General features: G+C 36.9%; 1 protein-coding gene across 1 annotated transcript; it reads right to left on the bottom strand.

Annotated features, from left to right (window-relative positions):
- Positions 1-730: 730 nt before the first annotated feature.
- On the bottom strand, positions 731-13,268 carry LOC116253898 (BRCT domain-containing protein At4g02110). The gene is made up of 10 exons (XM_031628888.2): positions 13,056-13,268; positions 12,866-12,955; positions 12,531-12,635; positions 10,126-10,227; positions 8,048-8,132; positions 7,179-7,245; positions 7,018-7,062; positions 2,982-5,471; positions 2,094-2,310; positions 731-1,481 (listed from the first exon to the last, which is right to left on the bottom strand). The coding sequence occupies exons 1-10, from the start codon at positions 13,161-13,163 to the stop codon at positions 930-932; spliced, it is 3,861 nt and encodes a 1,286-aa protein (XP_031484748.1). The 5' UTR covers positions 13,164-13,268; the 3' UTR covers positions 731-929.
- Between the last annotated feature and the right edge of the window lie 7,009 nt (positions 13,269-20,277).

Genomic DNA, 20,277 nt, shown 5'->3' with positions numbered 1-20,277 from the left:
CAAATAATCCAAAAGATGATCAAACAAGAGGCTTTAATGGAGTGTCAAGTAAATCCTGACTGCGTAGTCAGGATGTGTCAAAAGGCGCCTTTAAAACCTCCAATCTCAACACCGCTTCTGCTAAACCAGTCTTATCCAAAGCAACACTGAGGCCAGCCCCACAGCTTCGGTTGCAATGGCTGAAGGGAGAGCGTCTGATACAGCTTCCCTCCTGAGAGCACGTCTGGGACGGGCTGTCTCAGGGATACTGTAATGAGGACTCATATGATGACTTTATACGCGTGTAGATATGTTGTAATCTTTCACTAACGGTTCCATTTTTCTCCCAATCTGCTATAAATTCTTCGGCACGGTCAACCTATAAACCAACGCTGAAGTTTAAAAAAACTATAAACTTGAGAACTATAGATCTCCCAACCGTTTATTTCTGAATCACAGGGTTGTATGTACACATGCGTATATACACATTCGCCATACATATATACATACACAAGTATACACACCACATGTACTCTCTCTCTCTCTCTCTCTCTCTCTCTCTCTCTCTATATGTATATATATATATATATATATAATATATATATATATATATAATATATATATACATATACAAAGAGAGTAATAGCAACAAAGCCTAAAGCTAAAATGTGTGAATACGACTTTGTGATCTAAACAGGGACTCTCGGCGAGATGATGAAACGGCTTTCACCAGAATATCTAGAAAACACTATTGGGCATGAATAAGATTACAAGATTGAAAAGGTGCCAAAAAATATACACTTAAGACGTGTAAAGGGCGTTTCTTCCCTAAAAGTTCCCATCTCCTTTGTCATACTCTCCTAGAGAACATGAGCAACTTACCCCTTATTTTTCCATATTGAATCTTCCATGGAAGATACATGGTTGATACAAGCAGCGTCACAAAGGCATCATTTTACATGAAGAGATGATTTGCGTTTCAAAACAGAGCTGTTTTTTGCGCCTTTCATGCTAACAGAACTGCAGCATTTTGAACAAAACCAGTCATCTTCTGGAACAGAATCAAGGGGAGGATCACAGCAGTCAATGTGCATTGCAACTCCACAGCCTACTTTGCCCGCATCATCCCCACAGATGAGCATTACTTCTGCTCTGTCATTTAGTTTGCAGACTGAGCAGACAATGTCATCTTCCTGTGTTGGCACCTCAATGACCTCCAGCCTCTGTAAATGGTTTGCATGTGATTTTTCGGCAGCAGCATAAGTGTTGTAGAGGACATGGCGGTCGAGAGAAAAGCCAGGTTTGCAGACAAATTCCACCAAGTAATCAGCAAGAACGCATGGGACGTTGTGGGCTAGGAATTCTTGGATCCATGCATCAACTCGAGGCATGCCTGGACTGACAATGGCAAAATCCACATGAGACTTTAGAAAACGGTGATAGGGAGGGGAAGTAGCCAGGATCGACCCATCGCCGGCCTTCACTACACGCTTCAATGTGTCCTAATAACATTTCAGAACATAGGTTAAAAAATCAGTTATAGCACATAGTATCATAGTCATTTTGTAAGTAGAAGATTCATTTCACTTTTTGTTTCAAAAATACTAGACCATGGCACTGCTGCTATACATGTTTATGAGGCTGTATTGATCCAGTGTGAAAAGGAAATGGGAAATCAATGGTCTAAAGTTCATGTCATCTGTCGCAAGGTGAGTATGTAAATCTATTGGACAAATATCAAGTTTTCCTCTCGTTATAAGTTCAAGACCCCAACACTATATACCAGCAGAAGTCGTTAATCTTACTTTCCTCTCAACACTATCTTCCCAAGAAAGTTTCCATGGTTTAAAGTTTAAACTGCAAAAGCTAATTCAGGAGATGGGATACTCTTTTGGGTCCGTCCACATGTGATAGGAAGCAACAATGTGTTCCCACTGATTCATTGAAATGAAGAATCTTCTAGAACTACAATGAAATGGTGGCAAGCACGAAGGGCAGTTGTCTCCATCTTTCCAATTTCTGATGGCACAATCACATCGACGAAAATAGCAAAACTTCAGAATGAGCAAAGCTGCAACAATAAATTACTACAGCGAGATGATGCAGACACATACCAAGGATGGGGCGATGCACTCTCCATATATGATGATGTTCATTCCATAAAATGCACCATGCCCTGTCCTCTGCCTTAATAAGCGCCATTTTCGTGGAGATTCTAAGTTAATAGCACCATCCTCGCTGAGGCCAGTCTTGTACCATTCAAAGGGTTCTTCATTCAGGAACTTCCCAGCTTGACTACTAGCAGTCAGGTAATCCGTCTTAAGTATCCACCTGAATTATCAGAATTATAGTTAACCACAAAAAGAGTTTAACACCCACCCACCATAACCACAATATGAATCAGTTATGGGGGCAAGACGTGTCTAAAGAATATGATGGGGAAATAGATACAGAAATAGAGTTGTTTATCCACACAACTGAGCCTCTGTACTCGGTCGTTTAAAAGTTTTGCATAGAATGCACATAGAACTTAACAGTTAAAGCTACATGATGCAGTATCATCAACATTTCTAAATTAGGAACTGAAATGTCAAAACATATAATCAATTAAACTATACAATTATGCTACAGCAAGTGATGTCACCTGTCTGTAATACATGTGTGCACTAAGTAGCAATTATGAACTGCAAAGCTAAATATCAAATTATATATGACAAAAAGAAATAAAGGGTAACAAATATTTAGCTACATTTAACACCTACAAACCCATACCTTGATTAAGATTTACTAAACCAAAAAGTTGTACAATGAGTTGGGTTGAGGTAAAACTCTCCATCAACCCATTACCAAAATATCTAGGACCAGGGTTCATAACAATGCAATGAATCACAGAACAAATGAAGAATTCAAAAGCATCAAAACATATGATAATTTTTTTACATATTCTGAGAGAAAAAATAAAATTTGTCGAATCTACGCATGCTAATGAAAACCAAAGGTACCTTCCAGCTGCTGCTGCTGCAAAAAATTTCTCTGTTCTGCGGAGAGGATCTGGGACAATCAAATGAGTAGCTTGATAACACCAGTGGTGAGAATCTCTACAAATTCTGCCTCTCAGATTCTTAATGACCTGCTGAAATTCCTTTCGCTGGAGATGATGACCACTCAATATAAACCACTGGGGTTCAAATTGCTTGCTTGTTGACATCTTTCCCACTTTTGATGCATCAATTTTGCCTTCAGAATTAACCCCACCTCTCTTGCTCTTCACTTGTGTAGATTTAGACACAATCTTTCCAGTTGAATGTTTCTTCACATTATCAATATTTTGGCTTTCAGTTTCATTTGGCTGGTTTTCCTTGTCTGCAGCCAAATTAGTTTCACTCACAACCCTGGATTTTCGCTTCAAGTTACTTGAAGATTTTGGCACTTCCAATCTACTATTTTTTCTGCCAATATGCTGCATGTTATTTGCTGTTGGACCCAGGAATTTCTCAATGTTTTCTCGCCCTTCTGCACTTCTAAGAGCAAAAACATTTGGTTCATTTGCATGCTCAAATTTAGAGACATTCTTCTCACCATCACAAACCTGGTTCTTTGCGTTATACTGTTTATATTTAGTAGAATGTTTTTCCTCGTCATCAATAACCACGTCATTTTCAATCATAACTGCAGATTTTCTCTTTGTTTTGTTTGAAGGCCTCTGTGCACTTGGCCTATTATTCCCTTGCTCAATCTGCAGGACCTTACCGGCTGTTAAAGTAAGACCTATCTCAAAGTTTTTCTTTCCTTCCAATGGTTCATGTTGAGCATCAGCCTGTGATTGCACTGCACCATTTGTAAGGTTGCCGGTGATTGGCTCCTCACCAGAAGACAAGCCACATTTGGCATCAAAAGGAGTCATGTCATTTATCCCATGCCTTTTGCTAGTGTTCTTTCTGGCCACAAATTTTTTGGTAATCTTGATAGAAGGGTTCTTGGAAGAAGATCCATTCATCTCATTTTCACATGCCTCTGCACTCTCACCGGTTTGATTTTTTTCAGGTGAAAAATTATGGTCACTAGATAACAATTCCACACGGCTGCAATTAGTTTCTTTGGATTCATTATTTTGACCATTCAAAGGAATCAATGATGTACTCATATGTGCATTGTTGTTTGCCTGATCAGATATAGATCCAGAATCTATGAACAATAATGACTTAGTGCCTCCCTGATTGGAATTCATTTCAAGTGAGCCTCCCCCTTGTGTTACATAACCTTCAATAGGAGGCATATTGGCCCCATCCACCTTACCTGAGAAGGCAGTTTGATCCTTCACATGAAGTTCAGAAACCTTTGCTTGCAGAGTATCAGCAGGACTTGTTGAAAATGCAGTTAATCGCTTTGTTGAATTCCTTCTGAAACTCAAAAGCTTCTTTGGAGGTGGATCAGCTATTCTATCCTGAGCAGTTTCTACAGAGTGTGTTTTGACAGGGTTGCACACGCTACTTTCCAAATTATTCTTTAAAAAATTATGTGCATCAACAGCTGGACTGCAAGAGCTTCCATCTTCACTGCCCACTGATTTAAGTTCAGTTGACTTATTTTGTGGTTTTTCTTCTGCCCTTGCCAACGCAACACCATTGTCAGCCATAACATGAACTTGATTCACAGTTAATGTATCAGTCTTACCTGAGACCTGTCCATTGATTCCTGTAACCTCAAAGGCATCAAAGTCATCAGCAATTTGTTTTGAAGCTGGAGGTGAGATGCTTCTTTCTCCATGTGAATTTTGATGAGGGATGCTTAACCTATTTGAAGGATCTTTAGACAAATATGAAGCGCAAGATAACTTCGATGTTCTCGAAGAGCAACTTGGTGGAGTTCTCTTATCTGAGGAATCAGAATAAGGGGTTTGGTTAGAAATATTTATCCCAGAAATCACTTTACTGATATCATAATAACCTGCAGCTCTTTCACCATGTTCTGCAATTGGAGTTCTTTCAAAGGCGTGCTCCACAACATGGCCATTCGCTTTTACCAAAGAACCTCCAAAATTTTCAGTGCCTAATATTCCTTCAGGACGCCCTCCATTGCCTTTATCAGGAGTAGTTTTTCTTTGGATAGGTAACAGAGCGGCATTTTCTAGTACTTTGTTAGGTGTAGATAATGAAGCCTGAATTGCTTCATTGTCATATTGTATCTCAACCATTTTGCTAGCTTCATCAGAAATCCTACCATCTACAGCACCTTTATCAGGAGTACTTTTTCTTGTTAAAGGGGCATTGGCTAGCATTTTGTTAGGTGTAGATGATGAGACCTGAACTGTGCCATTGTTATATTGCATCTCATATGCTTTGCCAGCTGTCATGACATCTCCATGCCACTTATTCATGTAACTACCATCTCCACCAATCTTTCTCTGATTCGATGGTCTACCATAGCGCATGTTTTCAGATTCTTCCTCAGAGTCTCCAGCTTCAGCATCTACAATTTCCAATTCCCAGCTACTGCAGGGCAGAAGAAAAATCAAAAGAAATCTTAGAAGCATGTATTAATTGAAAATGAGGCAAAATGATAAGGAGACATTTTAATCCATGTTGCTTGTACTAAAACCATGATTGAGTATCAATAACAAATGGAGATTGGAAGTTAGTGAAATTGAGAAAATTGGAGAAGCAGAAGTTGATTTCATCGTTCACAAATCCTTCAGAAAAATGCAATTCCAGCCTCTATAAAGAAGAGGCTAGCAGAAGTCGAAGTGGAGAGTTTAGAGCCATGAGGACACTTTGACTTGGAAAACATAGATTTATGATTCCCTGGAATAACACATCCAATTTTGATTTTTATGGAGCATAAGTTACACCATATCTGCAAGAAGTATGTGAAACAAAATCATGTGCAAACAAAATTCATGACATAACAAGGTACAAATTATTGAATCCATACTACAATAATAGTAATACAGACTAAAATACAGTAAACCAAGATCCTGAATTTTCCTGACTGCTTTGCCACCCTATTAGCCTTCCAATCCATGGGTACTTGGCTGTCTGGTTTATAGGTTGACTGCAATCCTTGAACGCCATATACAGGTAGTATATTTTTGACATTTCACAAATGATGCTCCACATCCAGGCCCAAACTGGTCCATGTTTTCATGGAGATCAAAGCCAAAGTTCTATGGAACATAGCATATCTTAAAAGATGTTATATAATGTAACTATAAAGCAAAACGATACCATAGACCCCTGCATTTAAATTTTTAAATTTTTAAAATTTTAAAGTAAAAAACAAAAATAAAATTTACAGTTAACTAGGTGCAATAAAAGCATTTTCATGGTTTTTCTTACAAGATCCTATATTTATTCTCAAAATAGAATCTAAAATTTTGCGACCATAAGTTGCTTAAAGACTCCAAGGAGTAGATCATAGATAATGAAAAACATATTTATTTTGTTACCCATCAAGTATTGAGGGTAACTTAAGTGATCAATTTTGATTATTTCAAATGAAACATGCATGTTGTAGGTAACATATATTTGTTATTTTTTTTATCTTTATACAATCTTGCTTTCTATAGAGAGTATCTCTTCCTAATTTTTTCTTATTATTTTTATTTTTGTTTTTCCAATTTCTTTTATTTTTAATATTATAAATAAAACTTATGACTTCTTTACATTACATCACATATCTAACTTTGGACACAACCAATACAAGTCACATTACGCATTTTACAACATTGGTGAGGACATGTCCCAGTTTACATTGGATATGTCCTTTCCAAGGTGTCCCACCCATATGGTTGGAGAGTTGGATTGGCAGATTTGGGATACATGGAGCCCTACATTCCTAGTCCCATCATTTACAATCCTATATTCAATCGCAGCCAAAGTCCAACGATATTAACCTGGGATCAGGCCTTAACTTTGTACTCTGTCCTACTGAATTACCTTGTGAAAAGAATCACCATATGCATCCAAATACCACAAAATAGCCAATACTTATAAAAAAAAAACCTAATGGAAAACATGTAACAAACTTGAATACCATTACCTCTTACTATATTCATCTTCTGGACACTTATCCCATGCCCTCAAACTGCAAGTTTAATGTTGTACATTAGCTTCAATGTGAAAAGAATTGAAAAAAAGCCCAACCATAAACACTGAGGAACTAGCAAAACCTCAAAGAAAACAATCACATAGACATGCTACCTGTCCTCCAACCAGCGATGATTAACAAGTTTAATTCCTATCTTCTTAGCAAGGACATATTTTTCACCTGTCACCAAGAAAACCTGACAACTTAAAAGTGTTCCAAATGAGAGATGCTCTATGTTATAAAAGCACACTAGAACAACCATGTGGAAATATAGGAGAAAATAAAATTGGACCCAATCACATTTTCTCTAGAAGTCAATAACTGGAGGAAAAACAGTAGAAGCACCCAGATGCTTACTCTTAGCAGCATATAAAAACAGTACACATCATCAGGTAATCAATTTCTTGAAAGAACAAAGAGCCACAACAGAGGTCTTCAATCAGATAAATGATATGATCAACAGCTAAAAATTTATCAACATGATACTTAAGTTAGATCACCAAAAGAAATATAGAGGATTATCGAGGGTAGTATTTGTAATTTTTCAGGCAGAAAAACTTAGAACCAAAAGAAGGAATAAATGGGCATGGCTTGCCCAATAGCAGAAAATCATGAAGATTCATGACTTAGGAAAAGTCCACATGAAAACTAAACTGGACAGTCAGATGTGCATTCGTTTGGTTGTTCATTCCTTGTATTTCCAAATCATAGACAAGCTTTTAGTAAGTGAAACTTAAATGATTCAGAGGATAAAAATATACTTAAAATTGAAGCAACATAAATAAGACGGAAAATAGAGATACAGCCATTTTACTGCTTTTTTTCATCACAAATCAAAAGAAACAAAAAAAACACATAAACTGCAAGGCAGAGCATCCATGTGGCAAAATCCTATACCAAATAAGCTCTTTCTTGTACAAGAGATTTGCCACAATACAAACCTAAATTTAAATTTAGTGCACTATAAAGAAATAAAATTTACCTTCAAATTTGTAGCAGATAAGGTGCGTTACTTTGGTTGCTACCAATGGCTTGCTGAATTTTGCACCCACCAGTTCCACCATTCTCTAGAAAAGAAAAATAGTAATAATAAAATTGAGCGGCAGATTAACAGGAAAAAAAATTGATGAGAAACAAGAAGTAAAGACCAACCTAACAAATGGTTTATATGTCTATAGAAACTTTGAATGCAAACATTACCTATAACAGACAAAAGTCCTGCCGTAAATTAGTTTGTACATGCTTGAAATATGTATATTCACATGCATGAACAGAAACTTAATTTTGTCTGAAATCTTTCTCGCTCATGATGTGAATTTCACAGTTTCATTTTGAAAACAGAGTACACAAAGTTACAAACAATGGATCATAACAATGAGGAGATCAGCAGGTGCAATGCAGAATCCTGGCATTGCCCCAAGTTTAATTTGCAGAAACTAGAAAACATTGAAGGTCAAAAAATTTCTAAACAGCGAAAGTTCTAAAGAGAAACAAGAGAAAAGGAAAAGAACATTGGATGAGGTTCCAAGAAAATTAATGCATGCCTACACCCAAAGTCCTGCAGGCACACATACAGACAGGAGCCCATGAAATATTAACAACTCATGTTGTATATGAATTTGAAACAGGCAAGGAGATTCATTACGAGTTTATGAGAACAAATAATACATGTATTAAATCACCTATTTGCAAATTTCGAAAAAAATTGTGATTTTCAAGACCTGCATCATGCAGAGTTCTGATGCTCAAACTGGCATTTTCTGCATTCAAAATGAGGCTTGGAATTCAAAAAATTTTAAAGAATGCAGTAGTGAGGACATATATATGCATGTCACTGTGATTTTAATCAGTCACAGACACCAGTACCGCTAAAGTGTTCTATACCATATGGAACATAGGGATTCCAGTGATGAACCTTATCCTTCTGAGAAAACATGACTGATCCAAGAGACTAGCAAATCTTCACACATCAAAATGGAAACCAATGGCCAACAAAACCTTAAAAGTTTATGATTTTGTCAGTTTTCAAATCAAAATTTAAAGTTGCACAGAAAGCTTTTGAACCAAAGAAGCCCCTGATGCACCAACATATCAAGATCACCTTCACCAGAAAACAGTTCTTTCAATGTGATCATAACCAACTTTACTTGCCCTGCTTGAGTAATAATACAGAGAGAGGCATACACAACAAAAATACAACATAAAAATGCACCGAAGGAAATGAATGTGGTCACTACTGATTCTTTCAAACAAATAATTCATAAAATTCAGGTGAATTGTGTATGGCCAACATGGCTTATCAAAGTAGAAAAATCTAGTTTTAAGGGAACATCAAGCAGTCTTCGGGTGTCCGTATAAGGAAAGCTCTATTGGAGGTCAAGAGAAAGGTCCAAAGGGGGCGGGAAAACATCCATCACCCGTCAGTGAAAAGTTAGACGTGAAGTGCTCAGTAGTGCTTCACAACTACCGGAGCTTTGTTCAAAGCACTTGCTTTTTATTGATTTTCGTTAATCCATGAATAAGATCAAACCTTATTCCATTTTAATTTTAAAAGTAGTTTAAAGCTAGTTTTGCTACACTGTATAAATATCTTCTCCTACAAATTGGTGGAATTTGTGAACGAATATAGTGATCAATGAAGCCTTCTGTGTCCTTTTTCATCCCAAAGTAAAATGAGTTATGTAGGGCAGCCAATCCCTGGTAATCAAACTCCCACAAATATGATTTTTCTATTTCACTAGTAAGGCCATGCTATATGTAGTAAACTCATCATTAAATCAATCATCTTACAGGCGTTTTTAGCATGTGATGAGGAGATCCAAATACAGCATTTGAAAGAAATAAGAGGTTTCATTTCCATTCAACTGTGAGTTGCCATAAAATTGTTCTGGCCATTTTAAGTTTTTAACATAGCGTGCATGTCAGCATCTAATGGGGCATATATTTAAGATAAAAACAGAGAAAAAAATGAAAAGTATTATTATCAGAAATTCACATTATATTGCAGTTGTATTTATATTATAGATCTTCAACGCATCAAATAAAGCATCATTAGCATACCATAATATCATATCGTTCTTGCTTCTGATAACCAGTCAAACAAATGTGTATTTCTCGAAACTTTGGTATCCCATCTAAATCTTTTACCGGCATATATAGAACCTGTCAGAGTGAAGAAAACACATTAAATAAAAAATGTCACGTAATAAACTTAATTACTTAATTAGGTAATTTGATTAAGCACACAAGAATCCAAAGAGTTACCAAGCAAAACAGAGCAGTATGAAATATTTATCTAGACTAGGAGAGAAAATTATGCAAGTATACCAAGTACCAAAACTGTCTCAAGTCTCAACCTTGCATACACTTCAAAAAACATGAAGTGTCAGGATCAGCCAGTGGCCAACACAGACATGCGTCAACGTGCCCAAAACACTCCATTTTTGAAATATGATGTGTTCAAAAAAATACACATTCTTCTTTATCCTTTCTCCCTCTCTCCCTCTCTCTCTTCCCATTTTCTTTTCTTCCCTCTCAATATTCCCTTCTCTCTTCCTAAAATGACAATTCGTCATCTTTTAAAACTGAGTTTAAGAAAAACTTTGTTTTATTTTAATTAATTTCAAATTAGACTAAAGTCAATAAATAAATTATATAACAAAATTTCAAATAACTTCTTTTCCCTTATGGAATTTTTTATTTTTATTTTCTCTAAAATTATATGTATAGACATAGCTGATAGCTGTGTCCAAGTGTCCAACTTTCCATGGCTCACCAGTTCGATGCTTGTATCCGTGTCAGACATTGACACCCAAGTCCATGTCCATGCAATATAGGGCCCATAGGCTCTTGTGCTGGCTAACATCAAATAGAACCGGAACTCTTGATTGTGCAGTACCTAGATGTTGATGGGTACCATAGCTGCAGTTTCAGTTCAAGAAAAAGTATAAAAGGAACACTGGTTTGAGTCGACAAACTTTAGGTACGCAAGTAAATGCCTTGTCATGAAACCATCATCAGAAGGTACAAATAAAAGAAAAACATGTGCAAATGAATTTAAAAAATATATATATATAGTGTACAGCCATCCAATATAATGTCAGAAGAATATTAAAGCTTCACCATAAATGTACACATGATATTCTTAATTTCCAGGCCAACTGAAAATTAAAAGCACCGGACTGCTCTCCATGACCCACTCTCCCTCCTTTTGTCGGGTAATGCATTGTCTCATCCAAATTTTTAGCAGAAGGAATCCAATTTATATTTATTTATATATATATATATATATATATATATATATATATATATATATATATATTCATGCTGCGAAGCATTTAAGAAGCACCTTCTTTACTTAGATAGGCTATTCACGGCAAAATTTATTTATGCTTCTCTAGGTCACAATAACTAGAAAGTATCGATATACTACTCCATCACATTGTTTACCTACTGTTTTTAGTAACGGTTTGTTAGGACCAACAACCATATAAGTTGCATCAAACAAAATTTTAGGTAACTGATGACAATATTTTGTTACACCAGTAAGCATGCTCCTGAAGCATCACAGGATTGGAAATGCTCGTACAGTAGTAGCTGATAAGCAAGCTTGATACTTCTGATAGATGATTAGCAGCAGCACCTCCCGCCTCTTGCGTTTCCAATTACTTAGGTAGCAAGCGTAGCGTGCATGATCATCAATTTGTTAAATGTGTTTTGAATGTCAACCCAAAATACCTTACTCCTAAGTTTGTGATTAAAACCCCTCTTTTTCTTAATCAAGTGTCTGAGTCGCAGTTTGATGCCAATAATCATGCTTTAGTTAAGGCATCACAATCCAATATGATCAGCAACCAGAACATTCCCAGTTGACTTCCCCTGCTAAACAAATTAGACGGCCGTGCACTAGTTTGTGACATAATGGCATATTTCATTCTCTTGCCATGTTGCCATGCCTGCATCTTCCGGTTAACCAAACCGTGTCATAAATAGTGAAAAGAAAGTAAGCGCAAGTATCAATTATTTTATGACAAATTACAGCAGAGACTGGCATATTCGTTTCGCACTCTACATACCTATTTGGTATGAACATGCATTTCTAAGTTTCCACTATAGAATGTAACTTCAACTGGGGAATTAATCATGCACAAAAGGCATACTTAGGCGCCTAACTTGGCGAGAAAATGTGACCAGACAAGAACTTTCTGCTGGCGGATATTATTCGGAAGCATGAAATTGTTTCTTAATCAGCAATGTTTCCATCAAAAAGGAAAAAGTGAGCGCATACACTATTGTCCTATAAATCATCACGTGCGTTTTGCCCTGATGTACTTATTTATGTTCTTCCAAGTATTTCAAGCATTGTCTGTGTGTTTCCATATGCGTGTCCGTGTCGCCAGAAAACAAATCAATGCTAAACATAAATATCCGGAGATACAAAAGGAGCGAAAAAATGAAAAACATACACGATTAGCATCAGCAGGCCTCCCAAGATCAAGGCTATCTCCAACCCACGTCTCTGTAACGACAATTTTCCCATCACGCCACGCCACAACACAAACCGGATCGTCCTGCGATTCGTGAAACGTCCGATTAATAAAAACTCGATACACGGCAACAGCACAACATAAAAGCGTTGCGTATCAGCTAACCCTTTTCCATGTCAAGGATCGAGACATTTTCCGGTCAGTGTATACGCTAGGCCAAAATGACGAAAACACTGAACAATGTGGACATTTCATTCGCGATTTTGAACAGATGAGACTCGTAAAACCAACTGAAGCAAAGATAGAAGACTTACGCGAGTGAGTCGATGCACAATGACGTGCGTGCAGGTAGAATCGTACCGTCCAACGTCGACAGCCCCGCCGTCCACAAGCGCATCCCGGAACTGCAATCAGATCCAACGACGGATCAGTGCCGGAACAACCAATAAGAATCGGCCAATCTCCGACTTCCGTGGACCAAAAATAAGGAAGCGATGCATTCACCTGAACTTCGTCCGGCTGATCGAAGCCGCACAGAACGAATCGCACGCCCAAGAAGATAGACCCCGGAGGATTTGCATTGTCGGAAAATGCAGTCGGGCTCTCCGCCATTCGCCCCAAATCTGGAGATTACAAAAACGAGATGAAGCCCTAGAAGAATACAACGTCTGTTCTTGACGACGTTCCCTGTCAGAGAGAGGGCAAGAGAGAGAGGCAGAGTAACGAGGATACAAATACACTTCGATTTGAGTTGAGTGGCGGGAAGAAAGTAGCGGCGAAAAAGGTATTTGGTCGACCGCCATAAATTTGAAGGAATGCTAAAGTGCCGAAACATTTATGAATCAATCCTGAAAATAAGCCATCGCTCCCTTCATCAGACGCGTGTTACGCAAGCGGCTAGTTTCCCCTTAAAACCTCTGGCTTTTACCAATTTCTTTGTTCGAAAATAAATCACGTTATTTCCACGTTGAAAATCGGATATAGCTGAATCGGCCCCGTTCCTTGCGTTGGTAGCTTGCTCATTTGATTAAATTACTAATATTTTATTATAGATTAATTAAGTATTATAATTTGGTAAAATATTAATAAATCAAAATTGAATTTTTATTGTCATTTTGATTTTTATTTAATCACAGTCGTCCCTTGATACAAGGTATTAGGTGGATGTGATTAAACACAATGCATGATTGTTCTCACGAATCCAAAATTAATATATATGAACAATTAAGAATAAACAAAAGAAACTTTGTAATTCTTATAGAATAATCAAACTTGATTCCTTATACCAATCGACGATTTACCAACGATTTGAGTCAAACAGAAAAAGTTTTTTCACAAATGATCTTGAACTTAAAAAGACAAACTCAATATCATGGGTTTCAATTATAATAAGAGTATCATAAACCGTGCTTTTGAATTTTTCCGGTAACGAGTAGTCCGATAAACTACCGAACCCGTTGAACTGCTTGGCTGAAACAAACAAACACAAATTATCGTGACGATAAATGTATATAGAGAGTTTATTTTCACGATACGCTTATGCATCAACAATTGAACAAAAATTTCAATCAAATGTGAATAATTTTGTCAGTATAAAACATATTTCCAGAAAATGTTTAACCACGTGAACTTTAAATTTTTTCTTGCAGTTTGATTATTGGAAAAACAATTCAATAGAACATAAGCAACTAATTAGCTAAATTTTGACGACTGGCATTTTAAAATCACTATCAAATCGAATCAGTTTGTTCGTAGATTCAAGCAACGCTATAACAATCTGACTCACTCTTGAGCTCAGACTCTTGGTTCGACGGATCTCAACCCGTTACGTAACAGTTTTGGTTTCAACTCTAAAAAGGTTAAAAACGATAAAGATCTTCTCATCAATGACTCCCTTTATAAACACTTGAAGATTCCTTACAATTTCAATACATGACTAAACTTTTAAAGTGATACAAACACTGTAAAAATTATAAAAAAAAAAAAATTGAATAAACTCATGAAACATTATAAATACAACACACAAAAAAGGGTCAGATTTGTTGATATCTATTTATCACAAAAAATTCGGTTCATACAGTAACAAAACAAGCCATATAATATTAATTTGTTGATATCTATTTCTATGCACGTGTTTTTTATTGTGGTCGTAAAGAGTATAATCGGAGTTTATATGACATGGAACTTTGTCTCTTTTATGTCACTAAAAAAGACGACAAAAAATCTTATTTGTTTTGTCCCGTGACAATATGTACCTACCTCTTTGAATCAAGGAGGAACGCCCACTGACATTTTCTTTTAATACTTATGAAAAAACAACCCACTGACATTTTCTTTTAATACTTATGAAAAAACAACCCTCAATAAGATTTGACTGCTTGAAATCATTTCCTGTACGTGATTTGATTTTAACTCTCTTCTCATGCTCGTAGTTAAAGCAGATTAAGGAGTCCAGGTTGGGTCAGGTCCACGTTCTGCTCAACACCTAACTCTAGCTCGGTCCCATTAAATTAAAAATATATATTTTTCATATAAAATAATATATAAATATAATTAATCATAATAAAATAATTATAATTATATACAAAAACTAATAAAACATGTATTAAAAAAATATCAGTTTGAATGAGGATTAATCGAGCCCACTCGGGTCAATCCAATGCCATTTTTTCGGGCTCCAGCCCGAATCGGGCTAGCTAGTGCCCGACCCGACGGCCAGCTTATTCATGATTTCTTTTGGTTACAGCAAAAAAAAAAAAAAGCAAATAACAAAAACAATAATAATAACCAAACAACACATTAAATATTTTGGTGATTAAAACAACTTTTTTTGTCGGTAATAACTTGATTTTTTATTTAAGCAGTCACAATGGTATGTAAGTTTTCTATTTCATAATCTAGTTGCATTTGTTTACCTCATATCTGTATTTGATTTGAGGTGATACAAGATTGTTGAGGGTGGGGAAGGCCCCTGCCGGCCCCCACTCGGTTCTAAAGAATCCTTAAAAGGCCACGTGGTTTACACTGGTCATTTAATGGTTACCATTAAAATATATGTTTGTTTCGATTAGGAAGAAACATTTTGGTCCATTTATTGTCAATAAATACAAGTGTGAATTGAATTCCACTCGTATAAATTTTTTAAATTTTATGTTGTGGACTGCTAGCTCTAGATTTTGACTATACCAAACTCCAAAGCCGTATGTGACCATAAATTATATGCGTCACAATTTTAAAGTTTTATACAAGCAGCAGGTGCATGTTTGTGTGCGTGACGTTATTGGATTAACAAAGCAAATCATATTGCTATAAGCAATTAAACTTTTAAAATAATAGAAAGTCACCCATAGAAGCTCATTGTCCACGGTCGACAAGGATGATTGAAAAAAACAAAAGGGGAGACAAAGAGAAGAAAGTAGGTGAATAAGGTAGGTGAGTAAGCAGGATAAAAGAGGCGATTGAAATTAATCTCTCTTACCATTCAAACGTTCAGATTTGAGATCCACGATGATCCGAGTTCATCGATATATCAAATCTGTTGATTTAAAATCAAATAAATTCCCATCCAACCTTAAATCTACAGGTTGTCACGTGTAACGTAGATTTAGGGTGCGTTTGATGCACATGGAAGAAATTAACGTGGTAAATTTTCCTGGCAAATTTTTCTGGAAAAAAAAACAGGATGAAATTTAACCATCTTCCGATTTGAGGTCATGTTTGATTCACTGGAAGAATTTAACCTGTTAATTTTAACCGTGTTTGATGCATAATGAAAAATTTAACCTGGTAAATTTAACCATGTTTGATGCACATGATAGATAATTTAAAGAGACTTTTTTCAGAAATGAAATAAATTATATGACAACATTGCGGCCTCCAAGAATATTGGGAAAAATCATAAACATGCGCAATCAATGTAATGAAAATTCAGCCTATAAACAAGTAATCAACCTGACAATGATTAACTGATATTCATCCAACACTAGAACCTATAATTAAAAACATTCACCACAACTTATTGTTCCATCCAGTTCATAAGTTTAACGACTACAACCTGTATGAAAGTTTAAAGAGTACATATCCAATAAAGTTTAAAGCAGTCACCAAATAACATATGTGTCTCATTCAGTACATAAGTTTAACGAGTACATATCCAATAAAGAAAACAAGTAGTAACAAAAAAAACATTCCAGAAAAGTGGAATGTAGATCCGTCCATTTGTCTTCATCACATCTTTCTCTTCCGTTGCGTTGACATCGACAATGTCCAATGGCCTACAAAATTGCACATCGTATTTGTTGTGCAGATATTCATTCATGTGATGTTGAGCTGCTTCATAGGTATGAAATGATCTGAACAGGGCGCCCTTGTAGCGATACACTAATGGTTGGCACTGCTCCCAACTATTGTATATTCCTCGTGACCTGCCTTCGAAGACGACATAGTACTTTTGACAAGGAATCATCTTCGTTGTCCTGTCGAAAACAAAACAAATGTTAAACAACTACATGCAACAATGGTAAAGATAGATAAAATAAACTTACTATTCAATTGATAATCTGCAAACATTTGATTTGTTATAGTTGTTCTCAAGGGATTGTTGCTTCCCCGCTGGTGTGTTTGGCTTGCAATTTCCAGTTCGCTTACGATAGAATTATCAATTGAAGGTGCGTTCTCATCACCAAATTGTTCGGCATTTGGATTGTGGTCAAGTATGAAGTTGTGCAATACACATGTAGCAAGCACAATTTGAGCTTGTTTTTTGAATGAGTACGACACTTGCATTTTCAATATTGGAAAACGTGTTTTCAACATGCCAAAAGTTCTTTCTACTGTATTTCGAAGTGACGAATGCCTATGGTTGAATAATTCTTATGGAGTTATAGGTCTGCGTGCCCCCGGGGTGTCAAATTCTGACATATGATAACGATGTCTTCGATAAGGTGTTAGGAAACCAACAACGTTCGGATAACCCCCATCAGCAAGATAGTATTTGCCTACAATTGAACACACATTACGTAAACATTTGCACCTTTTTTGAAAAAGTAATTGGTTGGTTGGTTGAAGTACGTAGCTTCGAGGACCACAAATGGGTCTGTTGGATGATCAAGTTCATTGTATAATACCCTTGAGTCTGTCGCACTTCCTTCCCATCCTGCCAAAAAGTAGTGGAATCGACTATCGAATCCAACTACAGCCATAACATTTTGTGAAATAAAACCTTTTCTATTGCGAAATCTTGCTTGCTCTGATGCTGCGACCCATGCAGGTACATGAGTGTCATCAATTGCTCATAAACAATCATAGATCCATATGTGCAAGTTAGTCATGTTGTATGTTGGATGTGGGATGCATTTTGTTTACTTTACAATTTCGAAAATACCTGGAAATATGGATTGATTTTTTTCGAAAAAAACGAGGTTCACCCGGTGCATCAAACGCGGCCTTAAGATCCACACTAACATTTTGTTTGGGGTGATAACATAAAAGCTTCTCCTGGTCCCGGATTTACAATGCTAAAGCATTAGCGGAGTCATAATTTTTTAGTTGTGTGGCACTTGCATTTAGTAGCGGAGCTACTTGTTGGTTGGGGTGGGCCACTGCCCACCCCAACTCATAAAAAATCAAATTACAATATCTAAACATTACATTGTTATGACTCTAATTATATACAGTGCCCACACCCAGGGGCGGAGGGAGGGGAGGGCCCGCCCCTAAGTAGCTAAAAAAAAAAAATTACATTAAAAAAATAAAAAAAATTAATTGTTCAATGTATTTTTTTATTTAGATTCATTTTGGCCCTACCCAAATTTGAAGTTGTATTTTTTGGCCCGTCCCTAAATGAAATTCTGGCTCCGCCCCTGCCCACACCAAATTTATGTCACTATTACAAGTGCTCCATGACTAAAAAATCAGGGCTCCGCCACTGCTTACATCACAACACAAATTTAATGTGCCGTTGAATGTTCAATATTTTAATGCCATTTTTTTGGGCTAACGTAGACAGTGATTCACAACCAACAAGTAGCTCCCCTGCTTCGTTTGTGGAAGAAGTTAATGAGAGCATGTTTTTGTGAACAACAGCAATAAATTTTGTATTTAAAATCACCTTCATAAAAATAAATAACTTGGGAAAAAACCACCCACAATATTTAAGATGTTTACTTTCTGGCTACCAACTTTCCGGTCACATGTTCACGGCCGTCTATCTCGAGATGGACGGCGAGGAGGAGTCCTTGTTGTACGCGGTGCCCGTTCTCGCAGGCAAGCTTCTCCACCTACCAACGCTGGAAGACGAAATTTGGTGGAGCAGTTGGACCACCATGGTCGACCCGATCCACGTGCTTTGACTCGGATGACCAACGATTCAAGCGATCGACCATATTCAAATACAAAATAGACAAGTTGATATATCTATAAAGAACCGCTCAACATTTGAAAATTACAAAAAACCACACAACTGCACGATTGCCATGCCTGAAAAACATTAAAGGAACTAAGTATCCGCGGAGTTTGTATTTTAAAATGGAAGAGGAAAGAGCTTGTTCCTCACTCTTCTCTCGTTTTGGACACGCTCCGCAGCAAACCCTTCCTTATATAGGAGGCAGCTTGTGTGCTTTGTCGTGTAAAGAGGGAAGGATGTGAAAACTTGTCCCTCTCTTCATTTTGTGTAAGGATGTACAACGAGGGAGCCGAGTTTGGCTAGCTCGAGGTCGGATCAAGTCTCATATTGCTCAATTTGAGTTTGGTTAGAGCTTTATGAAGCAAGATCGAGTTTAAATGGAGTATGATGGTTCGAGTTTAAGTCGAGCTTCATGGTTCAAGCTGAAGCTCGACGCATATCATTATACATATGCATGGGTGTGTGTGTGAGAGAGAAAATGAAAACAAAAAAAAAACCCAAATTCATAAAAGATTACCGACATATTCATAAATATTAATAAACATGGAAGACACAAGGTGGGTCGAGTTTAGGTGAGTTGAGCTTGTATAACTCAAACTCGATTTGTTTATAACTTGAGTTTTAACTCAGATGAACTCGTTTATTAGATGAATTGAACTAAAGTAAATTCGAGCTTGAGCTCGGTCAGCTTTTACGTAGGCTGGTCCGTGAGGGTGAAGTAGGAGAAGTTGCATTCCCTCTTTGGTGTGGGAAAGCGAGATTTTCGTCGTTTGTGGATCACTCGGATAAATGCAGTAACCCGCGAGAATGGGGTACCCTATAGTCGATTAATACACGATCTGCGCAAGAAGCAGCTCCTTCTTAATCGTAAAATACTTGCACAAATAGCTATATCAAATAGGAATTGCCTTTACATGATTTCCAATGATATCCTTAAATAAGGAGATTGATCGGGAGGAGTCCGACGGAATAATTGAAATGAAACAGAGTTTCCCGGAGAATGACCCCGGGAAGGTAGAGTCAAAATAGCAATGTAAAGGAAAATAAAGGTAGAGCCCTAACGTTATGCCCTCCGAGGCATGTGGCTATGGACCGTTTAATCTAACATATTAAAAACATCAGCTTGTTTTGTTATTATTTAAAAATTGAGGGACTTTCTCTAAATTTTCTTTCCAATTCACACAATCGAGCGATGGGAGGTCACCGCCCAAGCCGACCCACTGGTCTGGTCGAATGGATCCAAACTTAATGCTGAATGACCCGAACCCGAGACTTAGAATCATCAGTCGTGCTCTGCTATTTAATGCAGTAAAAATCCGACCG

This window comes from Nymphaea colorata, chromosome 5 (assembly GCF_008831285.2).
Source record: "Nymphaea colorata isolate Beijing-Zhang1983 chromosome 5, ASM883128v2, whole genome shotgun sequence".
NCBI lineage: Eukaryota > Viridiplantae > Streptophyta > Magnoliopsida > Nymphaeales > Nymphaeaceae > Nymphaea > Nymphaea colorata.
The sequence above is the reverse complement of the archived record's forward strand: the minus strand, read 5'-3'. Positions and strand labels throughout refer to the sequence as shown.